General features: G+C 58.9%; 1 protein-coding gene across 2 annotated transcripts in view; it reads left to right on the top strand.

The window, feature by feature from the left end:
* The first annotated feature begins 1,529 nt into the window (after nucleotides 1-1,529).
* Nucleotides 1,530-13,298, top strand: part of LOC140732479 (tonsoku-like protein) — a 288,594-nt gene continuing 276,825 nt past the window's right edge. Inside the window, exons 1-2 of one of the 2 annotated variants that reach the window (XM_073055192.1) lie at nucleotides 1,530-1,781; nucleotides 7,677-7,791. In XM_073055192.1, coding sequence (XP_072911293.1) covers nucleotides 1,743-1,781; nucleotides 7,677-7,791 — 154 coding nt within the window. In that variant the 5' untranslated portion in view covers nucleotides 1,530-1,742. The remainder of the gene's footprint in view (nucleotides 1,782-7,676; nucleotides 7,792-13,298) is intronic. The other variant, XM_073055190.1, reaches the window with a different exon arrangement.

The raw sequence follows: 13,298 nt of genomic DNA, 5'->3' as shown, positions 1-13,298 counted from the left end.
GAAAGATGTCTTCACTACATTATCGGGTATTCTGAATCAGCACCTAGAACCTAACCCCTTAATTGCTCTGTTCGGTTTTTGGGGCAAGACAGATTTACGTCTGGGTCCAACCAAATGCCGAATACTATCCTTTGCCTCTCTCCTGGCGAGACGCTTGATCCTCCTTAGATGGAGAGATGTTGCCCCGCCCACTCATGCGCAATGGCTTAACGACATTATGGCCTGCTTGGACCTCGAAAAAATTCATTATTCAGTTCTCAATTCGGATCTAAAGTTCCATAAGGCCTGGGGACCTTTTATCGAGTACTTTCATAACCTTCCTCCTGACTAGGGTTTTTTTTTCTTTTTTTTTCTCTTCTTTCCCTTGCTTTCAGCTCCCTTTTTTTTCTGGTAGTAGGCATTATTATCCTCTGTTGCTAAGTGTATTCACAGTCTGGGAGTTTGACTGTCCGGACTTATACTCTTTATACTGTGTGGTGGTTGGTCTGGAATTGTTGTTGTTTTTTTCTTGTGTTGTGGGGATTGGGGAGGACACTAAGCTTACCTGTCTTTAATTTAGGTGCTTTTTTGTTAAATTCTCTTCCTTTGTAGCATATTGTTATTGTATGCTTAATCTTGCACTGTATTAATGCTCATCATTGGGATTTGGGTTTTTAATTTTGTAAAATGTTTTGAAAAACTAATAAAAAAAATTTTAAAAAAACATTTCACCTTTCACCCTTAACCCATTACCTCGAATTATATAAGACCATAAGATATAGGAGCAGAAGTAGGCCATTCGGCCCATCGAGTCTGCTCCACCATTCAATCATGGGCTGATCCAATTCTTCCAGTCATCCCCACTCCCCTGCCTTCCCCCCCCCATACCCTTTGATGCCCTGGATAATCATGGGCTTGCTGGTTACTGGAAGTTAAAACAAAAAGTCCTCACCTGGACACAAACTTTTGATTGGTTCTTGCTGTCACCTCGAACGAGCTGCCAGTGGAACTTGTTCAGGCAGGTGATTTAAAGGACAATCGGACAGGTATGTGGATAGAAGAGGTTTTGCGAGATGTGGACCAAACGCGGTCAGATGGAATTAACTCAGGGAGGCAACTGGGTGAGCTGAGAGGGCCAGACCAGAAGAGCCAGTCGACATGCTATCCACTTTGGGAATGATTCTGTTTGACCTCAGAGGGATTCTGGTCATGAACCAGCTAAGGATAAAATTCAAGATTGTTTAATGTCATTTTGTGTACAGAAGTGGAAGGAAGAACAAAATAATTATTACTCTGGATCCAATGTAGCATAAAAACAACACAATACGATAAAGAACACAACATTACTATTAAAGAAAACACAGTAAATAGAATATTACTTAGAAGATAAAATCACATACATACATAAGGTAGCTTGTATACATAAAGTGACGTTAGGCACAGGAGTGTCTGTACATCCGACAGGAGGTGATAAGGTAGTGTTGTCTGACGGCGCGGAGCTGGAGAGTGGGCAGAGATGGGTGTGTCAGTTTACTTTGAAAGCAGTGGGACGCACATCCCACAGGCCGTGTGGACTCTTCACCGTTCCAAGCGGCTGATTAGAAACCTGTCTATCTCTGCCTCACCCCTGCAGGAGCCAGAATTTCTTCACGGAGCTGTACCGGGCAACCTGCATACTGGGGACCATCCACCAGGACCAGGAACTGTACACACAGGCACTGAAGTACTTTCGAGCAGCGAGACAGTGGGCCCAAAAGGCTGGCATGCAGGGAGAGTCGGACACTGCGGTCAGCCAGGGACAGGTAGGTGGGCGGGCGTCCACTCTGTGTCCAGGCTGATGACCACATGAAGGACTTCACAGATCTCACCAAACCTCCCTCACACCCACCCCTTGCATGGCATGACCCTCCCTTAGTACCACCCCCCCCACAGTGTGACCCTCCCTCAGTACCACCCCTCCCACAGTGTGACCCTCCCTCAGTGTGACCACCCCTCCCACAGTGTGACCCTCCCTCAGTACCGCCCCTCCCACAGTGTGACCCTCCCTCAGTACCGCCCCCCCCACAGTGTGACTCTCCCTCAGTACCACCCCTCCCACAGTGTGACCCTCCCTCAGTACCGCCCCTCCCACAGTGTGACTCTCCCTCAGTACCGCCCCCCCCACAGTGTGACTCTCCCTCAGTACCGCCCCTCCCACAGTGTGACCCTCCCTCAGTACCGCCCCTCCCACAGTGTGACCCTCCCTCAGTGTGACCACCCCTCCCACAGTGTGACCCTCCCTCAGTACCACCCCTCCCACAGTGTGACCCTCCCTCAGTGTGACCCTCCCTCAGTACCACCCCTCCCACAGTGTGACCCTCCCTCAGTACCGCCCCCCCCCCACAGTGTGACTCTCCCTCGGTACCGACCCTCCCACAGTGTGACCCTCCCTCAGTACCACCCCTCCCACAGTGTGACCCTCCCTCAGTACCACCCCTCCCACAGTGTGACCCTCCCTCAGTACCGCCCCCCCCACAGTGTGACTCTCCCTCGGTACCGACCCTCCCACAGTGTGACCCTCCCTCGGTACCACCCCTCCCACAGTGTGACCCTCCCTCGGTACCGCCCCTCCCACAGTGTGACCCTCCCTCAGTACCGCCCCTCCCACATTGTGACCCGCCCTCAGTGTGACCGCCCCTCCCACAGTGTGACCCTCCCTCAGTACCACCCCTCCCACAGTGTGACCCTCCCTCAGTACCACCCCTCCCACATTGTGACCCACCCTCAGTGTGACCGCCCCTCCCACAGTGTGACCCTCCCTCAGTGTGACTCTCCCTCAGTACCACCCCTCCCACAGTGTGACCCTCCCTCAGTACCACCCCTCCCACAGTGTGACCCTCCCTCGGTACCGACCCTCCCACAGTGTGACCCTCCCTCGGTACCACCCCTCCCACAGTGTGACCCTCCCTCGGTTCTGCCCCCCCCACAGTGTGACTCTCCCTCAGTACCACCCCTCCCACAGTGTGACCCTCCCTCAGTACCACCCCTCCCACAGTGTGACCCTCCCTCGGTACCCGCCCCTCCCAAAGTGTGACCCTCCCACAGTGTGACCCTCCCTCGGTACCGACCCTCCCACAGTGTGACCCTCCCTCGGTACCGCCCCTCCCACAGTGTGAACGCCCCTCCCACAGTGTGACCCTCCCTCAGTGTGACCGCCCCTCCCACAGTGTGACCGTCCCTCAGTACCTCCCCCCCACAGTGTGACCCTCCCTCAGTACCTCCCCCCACAGTGTGACCCTCCCACGGTACCGCCCCTCCCACAGTGTGACACTCCCTCAATACCACCCCTCCCACATTGTGACCCGCCCTCAGTGTGACCGCCCCTCCCACAGTCTGAACCTCTCTTAGTACCACCCCTCCCACAGTGTGAACGCCCCTCCCACAGTGTGACCCTCCCTCAGTGTGACCGCCCCTCCCACAGTGTGATCCTCCCTCAGTACCACCCCTCCCACATTGTGACCCACCCTCAGTGTGACCGCCCCTCCCACAGTGTGACCCTCCCTCAGTACCGCCACCCCCACAGTGTGACTCTCCCTCAGTACCACCCCTCCCACAGTGTGACCCTCCCTCAGTACCACCCCTCCCACAGTGTGACCCTCCCTCGGTACCAACCCTCCCACAGTGTGACCCTCCCTCGGTACCACCCCTCCCACAGTGTGACCCTCCCTCGGTACCCCCGCCCCCCCCACAGTGTGACCCTCCCTCAGTACCACCCCCTCCCACAGTGTGACCCTCCCTCGGTACCGACCCTCCCACAGTGTGACCCTCCCTCGGTACCACCCCTCCCACAGTGTGACCCTCCCTCGGTACCGCCCCTCCCACAGTGTGACACTCCCTCAGTACCACCCCTCCCACAGTGTGACCCTCCCCTCGGTACCGACCCTCCCACAGTGTGACCCTCCCCTCGGGTACCCACCCCCTCCCACAGTGTGAACGCCCCTCCCACAGTGTGACCCTCCCTCAGTGTGACCGCCCCTCCCACAGTGTGACCCTCCCTCAGTACCACCCCCCCACAGTGTGACCCTCCCTCAGTACCTCCCCCCACAGTGTGACCCTCCCACAGTACCGCCCCTCCCACAGTGTGACACTCCCTCAATACCACCCCTCCCACATTGTGACCCACCCTCAGTGTGACCGCCCCCTCCCACAGTGTGACCCTCCCTCAGTACCGCCCCCTCCCACAGTGTGACCCCCCCTCAGTACCCTCCCCTCCCACAGTGTGACCCTCCCTCAGTACCACCCCTCCCACAGTGTGACCCTCCCCCTGTACCGCCCCTCAGAGACCCTCCCTACCACCCCTCCCATAGTGACCCTCGCTCAGTACCACCCCTCCCACAGAGTGACCCTCCCTCAGTACCACACCTCCCACAGAGTGACCCTCCCTCAGTACCACACCTCCCACACTGTGACCGTCCCTCAGTACCCCGCCCCTCCCGCAGTGTGACCCTCCCTCAGTGTGACCCGCCCCTCCCACAGTGTGACCCTCCCTCAGTACCGCCCCTCCCACAGTGTGACCCTCCCTCAGTACCACCCCCTCCCACAGTGTGACCCTCCCCCTGTACCGCCCCTCTCACAGAGACCCTCCCACAGTGTGACACTCCCTACCACCCCTCCCAAAGTGACCCTCCCTCAGTACCGCCCCTCCCACAGTGTGACCCTCCCTCAGTACCCCCCTCCCACAGTGTGACCCTCCCTCAGTACCGCCCCTCTCACAGTGTGACCCTCCCTCAGAACCTCAGCTCCCACAGTACCCGCCCCTCCCACAGTGTGACCCTCCCTCAGTACTGCCCCTCCCACAGTGACCCTCCCACAGTACCGCCCCTCCCACAGTGTGACCCTCCCTCAGTACCTCCCCTCCCACAGTGACCGTCCCTCAGAACCTCACCTCCCACAATGTGACCCTCCCTCAGTACCGCCCCTCCCACAGTGTGACAATCCCTCAGTACAACCCCTCCCACAGTGTGACCCTCCCTCAGTACCGCCCCTCCCACAGTGATCCTCCCTCAGTACCGCCGCTCCCACAGTGTGACCCTCTCTCAGTACCGCCCCTCCCACGGTGACCCTCCCTCAGTACCGCCCCTCCCACAGTGTGACCCTCCCTGAATACCACCCCTCCCACAGTGTGACCCTCCCTCAGTACCGCCCCTCTCACAGTGTGACCCTCCCTCAGAACCTCAGCTCCCACAGTACCGCCCCTCCCACAGTGTGACCCTCCCTCAGTACTGCCCCTCCCACAGTGACCCTCCCACAGTACCGCCCCTCCCACAGTGTGACCCTCCCTCAGTACCTCCCCTCCCACAGTGACCGTCCCTCAGAACCTCACCTCCCACAATGTGACCCTCCCTCAGTACCGCCCCTCCCACAGTGTGACAATCCCTCAGTACCACCCCTCCCACAGTGTGACCCTCCCTCAGTACCGCCCCTCCCACAGTGATCCTCCCTCAGTACCGCCGCTCCCACAGTGTGACCCTCCCTCAGTACCGCCCCTCCCACAGTGACCCTCCCTCAGTACCGCCCCTCCCACAGTGTGACCCTCCCTGAATACCACCCCTCCCACAGTGTGACCCTCCCCCAGTACCGCCCCTCTCACAGAGACCCAACCTCAGTAACACCCCTCCCACAGTGTGACCCTCCCTCAGAACCTCCCCTCCCACAGTGTGACCCTCCCCCAGTACCGCCCCTCCCACAGTGACCCTCCCCCAGTACCGCCCCTCTCACAGAGACCCTCCCTCAGTAACACCCCTCCCACAGTGACTCTCCCTCAGTACCACCCCTCCCACAGTGTGACCCTCCCTCAGTACCAACCCTCCCACAGTGTGACCCTCCCTCAGCACCGCCCTCCTACAGTGACCCTCCCTCAGAACCATCCCTCCTACAGTGACCCTCCCTCAGAACCACCCCTCCCACAGTAACCCTCCCTCAGTACCTCCCCTCCCACAGTGTGACTCTCCCTCAGTACCAACCCTCCCACAGTGACCCTCCCTCAGTACCACCCCTCCCACAGTGTGACCCTCCCTCAGTACCAACCCTCGCACAGTGTGACCCTACCTCAGTACCACCCCTCCCACAGTGACCCTCCCTCAGAACCACCCCTCCCACAGTGTGAGCCTCCCCCAGTACCGCCCCTCTCACAGAGACCCTCCCACAGTGTGACCCTCCCTCAGTACCACCCCTCCCACAGTGTGACCCTCCCTCAGTGTGACCCTCCCTCAGTACCGCCCCTCCCACAGTGTGACCCTCCCTCAGTACCACCCCTCCCACAGTGTGACCCTCCCTCAGTGTGACCGCCCCTCCCACAGTGTGACCCTCCCTCAGTGTGACCCTCCCTCAGTACCGCCCCTCCCACAGTGTGACCCTCCCTCAGTACCACCCCTCCCACAGTGTGACCCTCCCTCAGTGTGACCGCCCCTCCCATAGTGTGACCCTCCCTCAGTACCACCCCTCCCACAGTGTGACCCTCCCTCAGAACCTCCCCTCCCACAGTGTGACCCTCCCCCAGTACCGCCCCTCTCACAGAGACCCTCCCTCAGTACCTCCCCTCCCACAGTGTGACTCTCCCTCAGTACCAACCCTCCCACAGTGACCCTCCCTCAGTACCACCCCTCCCACAGTGTGACCCTCCCTCAGTACCAACCCTCCCACAGTGTGACCCTACCTCAGTACCACCCCTCCCACAGTGACCCTCCCTCAGAACCACCCCTCCAACAGTGTGAGCCTCCCCCAGTACCGCCCCTCTCACAGAGACCCTCCCACAGTGTGACCCTCCCTCAGTACCACCCCTCCCACAGTGTGACCCTCCCTCAGTGTGACCCTCCCTCAGTGTGACCCTCCCTCAGTACCACCCCTCCCACCGTGTGACCTTCCCCCAGTACCACCCCTCACAGAGACCCTCCCTCAGTAACACCCCTCCCACAGTGTGACCCTCCCTCAGTACCACACCTCCCACAGTGTGACCCTCCCCCAGTACCGCCCCTCTCACAGAGACCCTCCCTACCACCCCCTCACAGAGACCCTCCCTCAGTAACACCCCTCCCACAGTGTGACCCTCCCTCAGTACCACCTCTCCCACAGTGTGAACCGCCCTCAGTACCACCCCTCCCACAGTGTGACCCTCGCTCAGAACCACCCCTCCCACGGTGTGAGCCTCCCCCAGTACCGCCCCTCTCACAGAGACCCTCCCTCAGTAAAACCCCTCCCACAGTGTAACCCTCCCTCAGTACCACCCCTCCCACAGTGTGACCCTCCCTCAGTACCGCCCCTCCCTCGGTCCCTCCCTCGGTACCGCCCCTCCCACAGTGTGACCCTCCCTCAATACCACCCCTCCCACAGTGACTCTCCCTCAGTACCGCCCCTCCCACAGTGTGAACCTCCCTCAGTACCGCCCCTCCCACAGTGACCCTCCCTCAGTACCACCCCTCCCACAGTGTGACCATCCCTCAGTACTGCCCCTCCCACAGTGACCCTCCAACAGTACCGCCCCTCCCACAGTGACCCTCCCTCAGTACCACCCCTCCCACAGTGTGACCATCCCTCAGTACTGCCCCTCCCACAGTGACCCTCCAACAGTACCGCCCCTCCCACAGTGACCCTCCCACAGTACCGCCCCTCCCAAAGCCCCATAGCACTACAGCATGGCTGACTGTGGTTTCTCGCTCCAGATCCACCTGGCGCTGGGTGAGTTTGCAGCGGCCAGCCTGCACCTGGAAAAGGCCATTGCCCAGAACACTGTCCCCCACGAGCAGAGGCACACGGTCAGGAACAGGCTGAAGAGAGGTGAGCACCATCTCCCCAACCCGGGACACGAGCAGTGTGACCGTGTCTGCAGAGAGACGGCTACAGGACTGAGGGGTGAGAGTGGGGACTGACACAGGACTGTGGGGAGAGAGTGGGACGGTGGGATTACTGTGGGAACAGACACAGGACTGTGGGGAGAGAGTGGGACAGTGGGATTAGTGTGGGGACTGACACAGGACTGTGGGGAGAGAATGGGACAGTGGGATTAGTGTGGGAACAGACACAGGACTGTGGGGAGAGAGTGGGACAGTGGGATTAGTGTGGGGACTGACACAGGACTGTGGGGAGAGAGTGGGACGGTGGGATTAGTGTGGGGACTGACAGAGGACTGTGGGGAGAGAATGGGACAGTGGGATTAGTGTGGGGACTGACACAGGACTGTGGGGAGAGAGTGGGACAGTGGGATTAGTGTGGGGACTGGCACAGGACTGTGGGGAGAGAATGGGACAGTGGGATTAGTGTGGGGACTGACACAGGACTGTGGGGAGAGAGTGGGACGGTGGGATTACTGTGGGAACAGACACAGGACTGTGGGGAGAGAGTGGGACAGTGGGATTAGTGTGGGGACTGACACAGGACTGTGGGGAGAGAGTGGGACGGTGGGATTAGTGTGGGGACTGACAGAGGACTGTGGGGAGAGAATGGGACGGTGAAATTAGTGTGGGGACTGACACAGGACTGTGGGGAGAGAGTGGGACAGTGGGATTAGTGTGGGGACTGACATAGGACTGTGGGGAGAGAATGGGACAGTGGGATTAGTGTGGGGACTGACACAGGACTGTGGGGAGAGAGTGGGACAGTGGGATTAGAGTGGGGACTGGTACAGGACTGTGGGGAGAGAATGGGACAGTGGGATTAGTGTGGGGACTGACACAGGACTGTGGGAAGAGAGTGGGACAGTGGGATTAGTGTATGGACTGACACAGGACAATGGGGAGAGAGTGGGACAGTGGGATTAGTGTGGGGACTGACACAGGACTGTGGGGAGAGAGTGGGTCGGTGGGATTAGTGTGGGGACTGGTACAGGACTGTGGGGAGAGAGTGGGACAGTGGGATTAGTGTGGGGACGGGTACAGGACTGTGGGGAGAGAGTGGGACGGTGGGATTACTGTGGGAACAGACACAGGACTGTGGGGAGAGAGTGGGACGGTGGGATTACTGTGGGAACAGACACAGGACTGTGGGGAGAGAGTGGGACAGTGGGATTTGTGTGGGGACTGGTACAGGACTGTGGGGAGAGAATGGGACAGTGGGATTAGTGTGGGGACTGACACAGGACTGTGGGGAGAGAGTGGGACAGTGGGATTAGTGTGGGGACTGACACAGGACTGTGGGGAGAGAATGGGACAGTGGGATTAGTGTGGGGACTGACACAGGACTGTGGGGAGAGAGTGGGACAGTGGGATTAGTGTGGGGACTGACACAGGACTGTGGGGAGAGAATGGGACGGTGGGATTAGTGTGGGGACTGACACAGGACTGTGGGGAGAGAGTGGGACGGTGGGATTAGTGTGGGGACTGACACAGGACTGTGGGGAGAGAGTGGGACGGTGGGATTAGTGTGGGGACTGACACAGGACTGTGGGGAGAGAGTGGGACGGTGGGATTAGTGTGGGGACTGACACAGGACTGTGGGGAGAGAGTGGGACGGTGGGATTAGTGTGGGGACTGACACAGGACTGTGGGGAGAGAGTGAGACGGTGGGATTACTGTGGGGACTGACACAGGACTGTGGGGAGAGAGTGGGGACTGACACAGGACTGTGGGGAGAGAGTGGGACAGTGGGATTAGTTTGGGACTGACACAGGGCTGTGGGGAGAGAGTGAGAGTGCGATTAGTGTGGGGACTGACACAGGACTGTGGGGAGAGAGTGGAACAGTGGGATTAGTGTGGGGACTGACACAGGACTGTGGGGAGAGAGTGGGATTAGTGTGGGGACTGACAGAGGACTGTGGGGAGAGAGTGGGACGGTGGGATTAGTGTGGGGACTGACACAGGACTGTGGGGAGAGAGTGGGACGGTGGGATTAGTATGGGGACTGACACAGGACTGTGGGGAGTGAGTGGGACAGTGGGATTAGTGTGGGGACTGACACAGGACTGTGGGGAGAGAATGGGACAGTTGGATTAGTGTGGGGACTGACACAGGACTGTGGGGAGAGAGTGGGACGGTGGGATTAGTGTGGGGACAGACACAGGACTGTGGGGAGAGAGTGGGATGGTGGGATTAGTGTGGGGACTGACACAGGACTGTGGGGAGAGAGTGGGACGGTGGGATTAGTGTGGGGACTGACACAGGACTGTGGGGAGAGAGTGGGACAGTGGGATTAGTGTGGGGACTGACACAGGACTGTGGGGAGAGAGTGGGATTAGTTTGGGGACTGACAGAGGACTGTGGGGAGAGAGTGGGACGGTGGGATTAGTGTGGGGACTGACACAGGACTGTGGGGAGAGAGTGGCAAGGTGCGATTAGTGTGGGGACTGACACAGGACTGTGGGGAGAGAGTGGGACAGTGGGATTAGTGTGGGGACTGACACAGGACTGTGGGGAGAGAATGGGACAGTGGGATTAGTGTGGGAACAGACACAGGACTGTGGGGAGAGAGTGGGACAGTGGGATTAGTGTGGGGACTGACACAGGACTGTGGGGAGAGAGTGGGACAGTGGGATTAGTGTGGGGACTGACACAGGACTGTGGGGAGAGAGTGGGACGGTGGGATTAGTGTGGGGACTGACAGAGGACTGTGGGGAGAGAATGGGACAGTGGGATTAGTGTGGGGACTGACATAGGACTGTGGGGAGAGAATGGGACAGTGGGATTAGTGTGGGGACTGACACAGGACTGTGGGGAGAGAGTGGGACAGTGGGATTAGAGTGGGGACTGGTACAGGACTGTGGGGAGAGAATGGGACAGTGGGATTAGTGTGGGGACTGACACAGGACTGTGGGAAGAGAGTGGGACAGTGGGATTAGTGTATGGACTGACACAGGACAGTGGGGAGAGAGTGGGACAGTGGGATTAGTGTGGGGACTGACACAGGACTGTGGGGAAAGAGTGGGTCGGTGGGATTAGTGTGGGGACTGGTACAGGACTGTGGGGAGAGAGTGTGACAGTGGGATTAGTGTGGGGACGGGTACAGGACTGTGGGGAGAGAGTGGGACGGTGGGATTACTGTGGGAACAGACACAGGACTGTGGGGAGAGAGTGGGACGGTGGGATTACTGTGGGAACAGACACAGGACTGTGGGGAGAGAGTGGGACAGTGGGATTTGTGTGGGGACTGGTACAGGACTGTGGGGAGAGAATGGGACAGTGGGATTAGTGTGGGGACTGACACAGGACTGTGGGGAGAGAGTGGGACAGTGGGATTAGTGTGGGGACTGACACAGCACTGTGGGGAGAGAGTGGGACGGTGGGATTAGTGTGGGGACTGACACAGGACTGTGGGGAGTGAGTGGGACAGTGGGATTAGTGTGGGGACTGACACAGGACTGTGGGGAGAGAGTGAGAGTGCGATTAGTGTGGGGACTGACACAGGACTGTGGGGAGTGAGTGGGACAGTGGGATTAGTGTGGGGACTGACACAGGACTGTGGGGAGAGAGTGAGAGTGCGATTAGTGTGGGGACTGACACAGGACTGTGGGGAGAGAGTGGGAAGGTGGGATTAGTGTGGGGACTGACACAGGACTGTGGGGAGAGAGTGGGAAGGTGGGATTAGTGTGGGGACTGACACAGGACTGTGGGGAGAGAGTGGGACGGTGGGATTAGTGTGGGGACTGACACAGGACTGTGGGGAGAGAGTGGGACAGTGGGATTAGTGTGGGAACTGACACAGGACTGTGGGGAGAGAGTGGGATTAGTTTGGGGACTGACAGAGGACTGTGGGGAGAGAGTGGGACGGTGGGATTGGTGTGGGGACTGACACAGGACTGTGGGGAGAGAGTGGGAAGGTGCGATTAGTGTGGGGACTGACACAGGACTGTGGGGAGAGCGTGGGACAGTGGGATTAGTGTGGGGACTGGTACAGGACTGTGGGGAGAGAGTGGGACGGTGGGATTAGTGTGGGGACTGACACAGGACTGTGGGGACAGAGTGGGACGGTGGGTTTAGGGTGGGGACTGACACAGGACTGTGGGGCGAGAGGGACAGTGGGATTAGTGTGGGGACTGACACAGGACTGTGGGGAGAGAGTGGGACGGTGGGATTAGTGTGGGGACTGACACAGGACTGTGGGGAGAGAGTGGGACAGTGGGATTAGTGTGGGGACTGACACAGGACTGTGGGGAGAGAGTGGGATTAGTGTGGGGACTGACAGAGGACTGTGGGGAGAGAGAGGGACGGTGGGATTAGTGTGGGGACTGACACAGGGCTGTGGGGAGAGAGTGGGACGGTGGGATTAGTGTGGGGACTGATACAGGACTGTGGGGAGAGAGTGGGAAGGTGGGATTAGTGTGGGGACTGACACAGGACTGTGGGGAGAGAGTGGGACAGTGGGATTAGTGTGGTGACTGGTACAGGACTGTGGGGAGAGAGTGGGACGGTGGGATTAGTGTGGGGACTGACACAGGACTGTGGGGAGAGAGTGGGACGGTGGGTTTAGTGTGGGGACTGACACAGGACTGTGGGGCGAGAGTGGGACAGTGGGATTAGTGTGGGGACTGGTACAGGACTGTGGGGAGAGAGTGGGACGGTGGGATTAGTGTGGGGACTGACACAGGACTGTGGGGAGAGAGTGGGATGGTGGGATTAGTGTGGGGACTGAAACAGGACTGTGGGGAGAGAGTGGGTCGGTGGGAACAGTGTGGGGACTGGTACAGGACTGTAGGGAGAGAGTGGGGCGGTGAGATTAGTGTGGGGACTGACACAGGACTGTGGGGAGAGAGTGGGACGGTGGGATTAGTGTGGGGACTGACACAGGACTGTGGGGAGAGAGTGGGATTAGTGTGGGGACTGACATAGGACCTAGGGGAGAGAGTGGGATGGTGGGATTAGTGAGGGGACTGACACAGGACTGTGAGGAGAGAGTGGGATGGTGGGATTAGTGTGGGGACTGACACAGGACTGTGGGGAGAGAGTGGGACGGTGGGATTAGTATGGGGACTGACACAGGACTGTGGGGAGAGAGTGGGACGGTGGGATTAGTGTGGGGACAGACACAGGACTGTGGGGAGAGAGTGAGACAGTGGGATTAGTGTGGGGACTGACACAGGACTGTGGGGAGAGAATGGGACAGTGGGATTAGTGTGGGGACTGACACAGGACTGTGGGGAGAGAGTGGGACGGTGGGATTAGTGTGGGGACAGACACAGGACTGTGGGGAGAGAGTGAGACGGTGGGATTAGTGTGGGGACTGACACAGGACTGTGAGGAGAGAGTGGGATGGTGGTATTAGTGTGGGGACTGACACAGGACTGTGGGGAGAGAGTGGGACAGTGGGATTAGTGTGGGGACTGGTACAGGACTGTGGGGAGAGAGTGGGACGGTGGG

This window comes from Hemitrygon akajei, chromosome 8, assembly GCF_048418815.1.
Source record: "Hemitrygon akajei chromosome 8, sHemAka1.3, whole genome shotgun sequence".
NCBI classification, from domain to species: Eukaryota; Metazoa; Chordata; class Chondrichthyes; order Myliobatiformes; family Dasyatidae; genus Hemitrygon; species Hemitrygon akajei.
The sequence above is the reverse complement of the archived record's forward strand: the minus strand, read 5'-3'. Positions and strand labels throughout refer to the sequence as shown.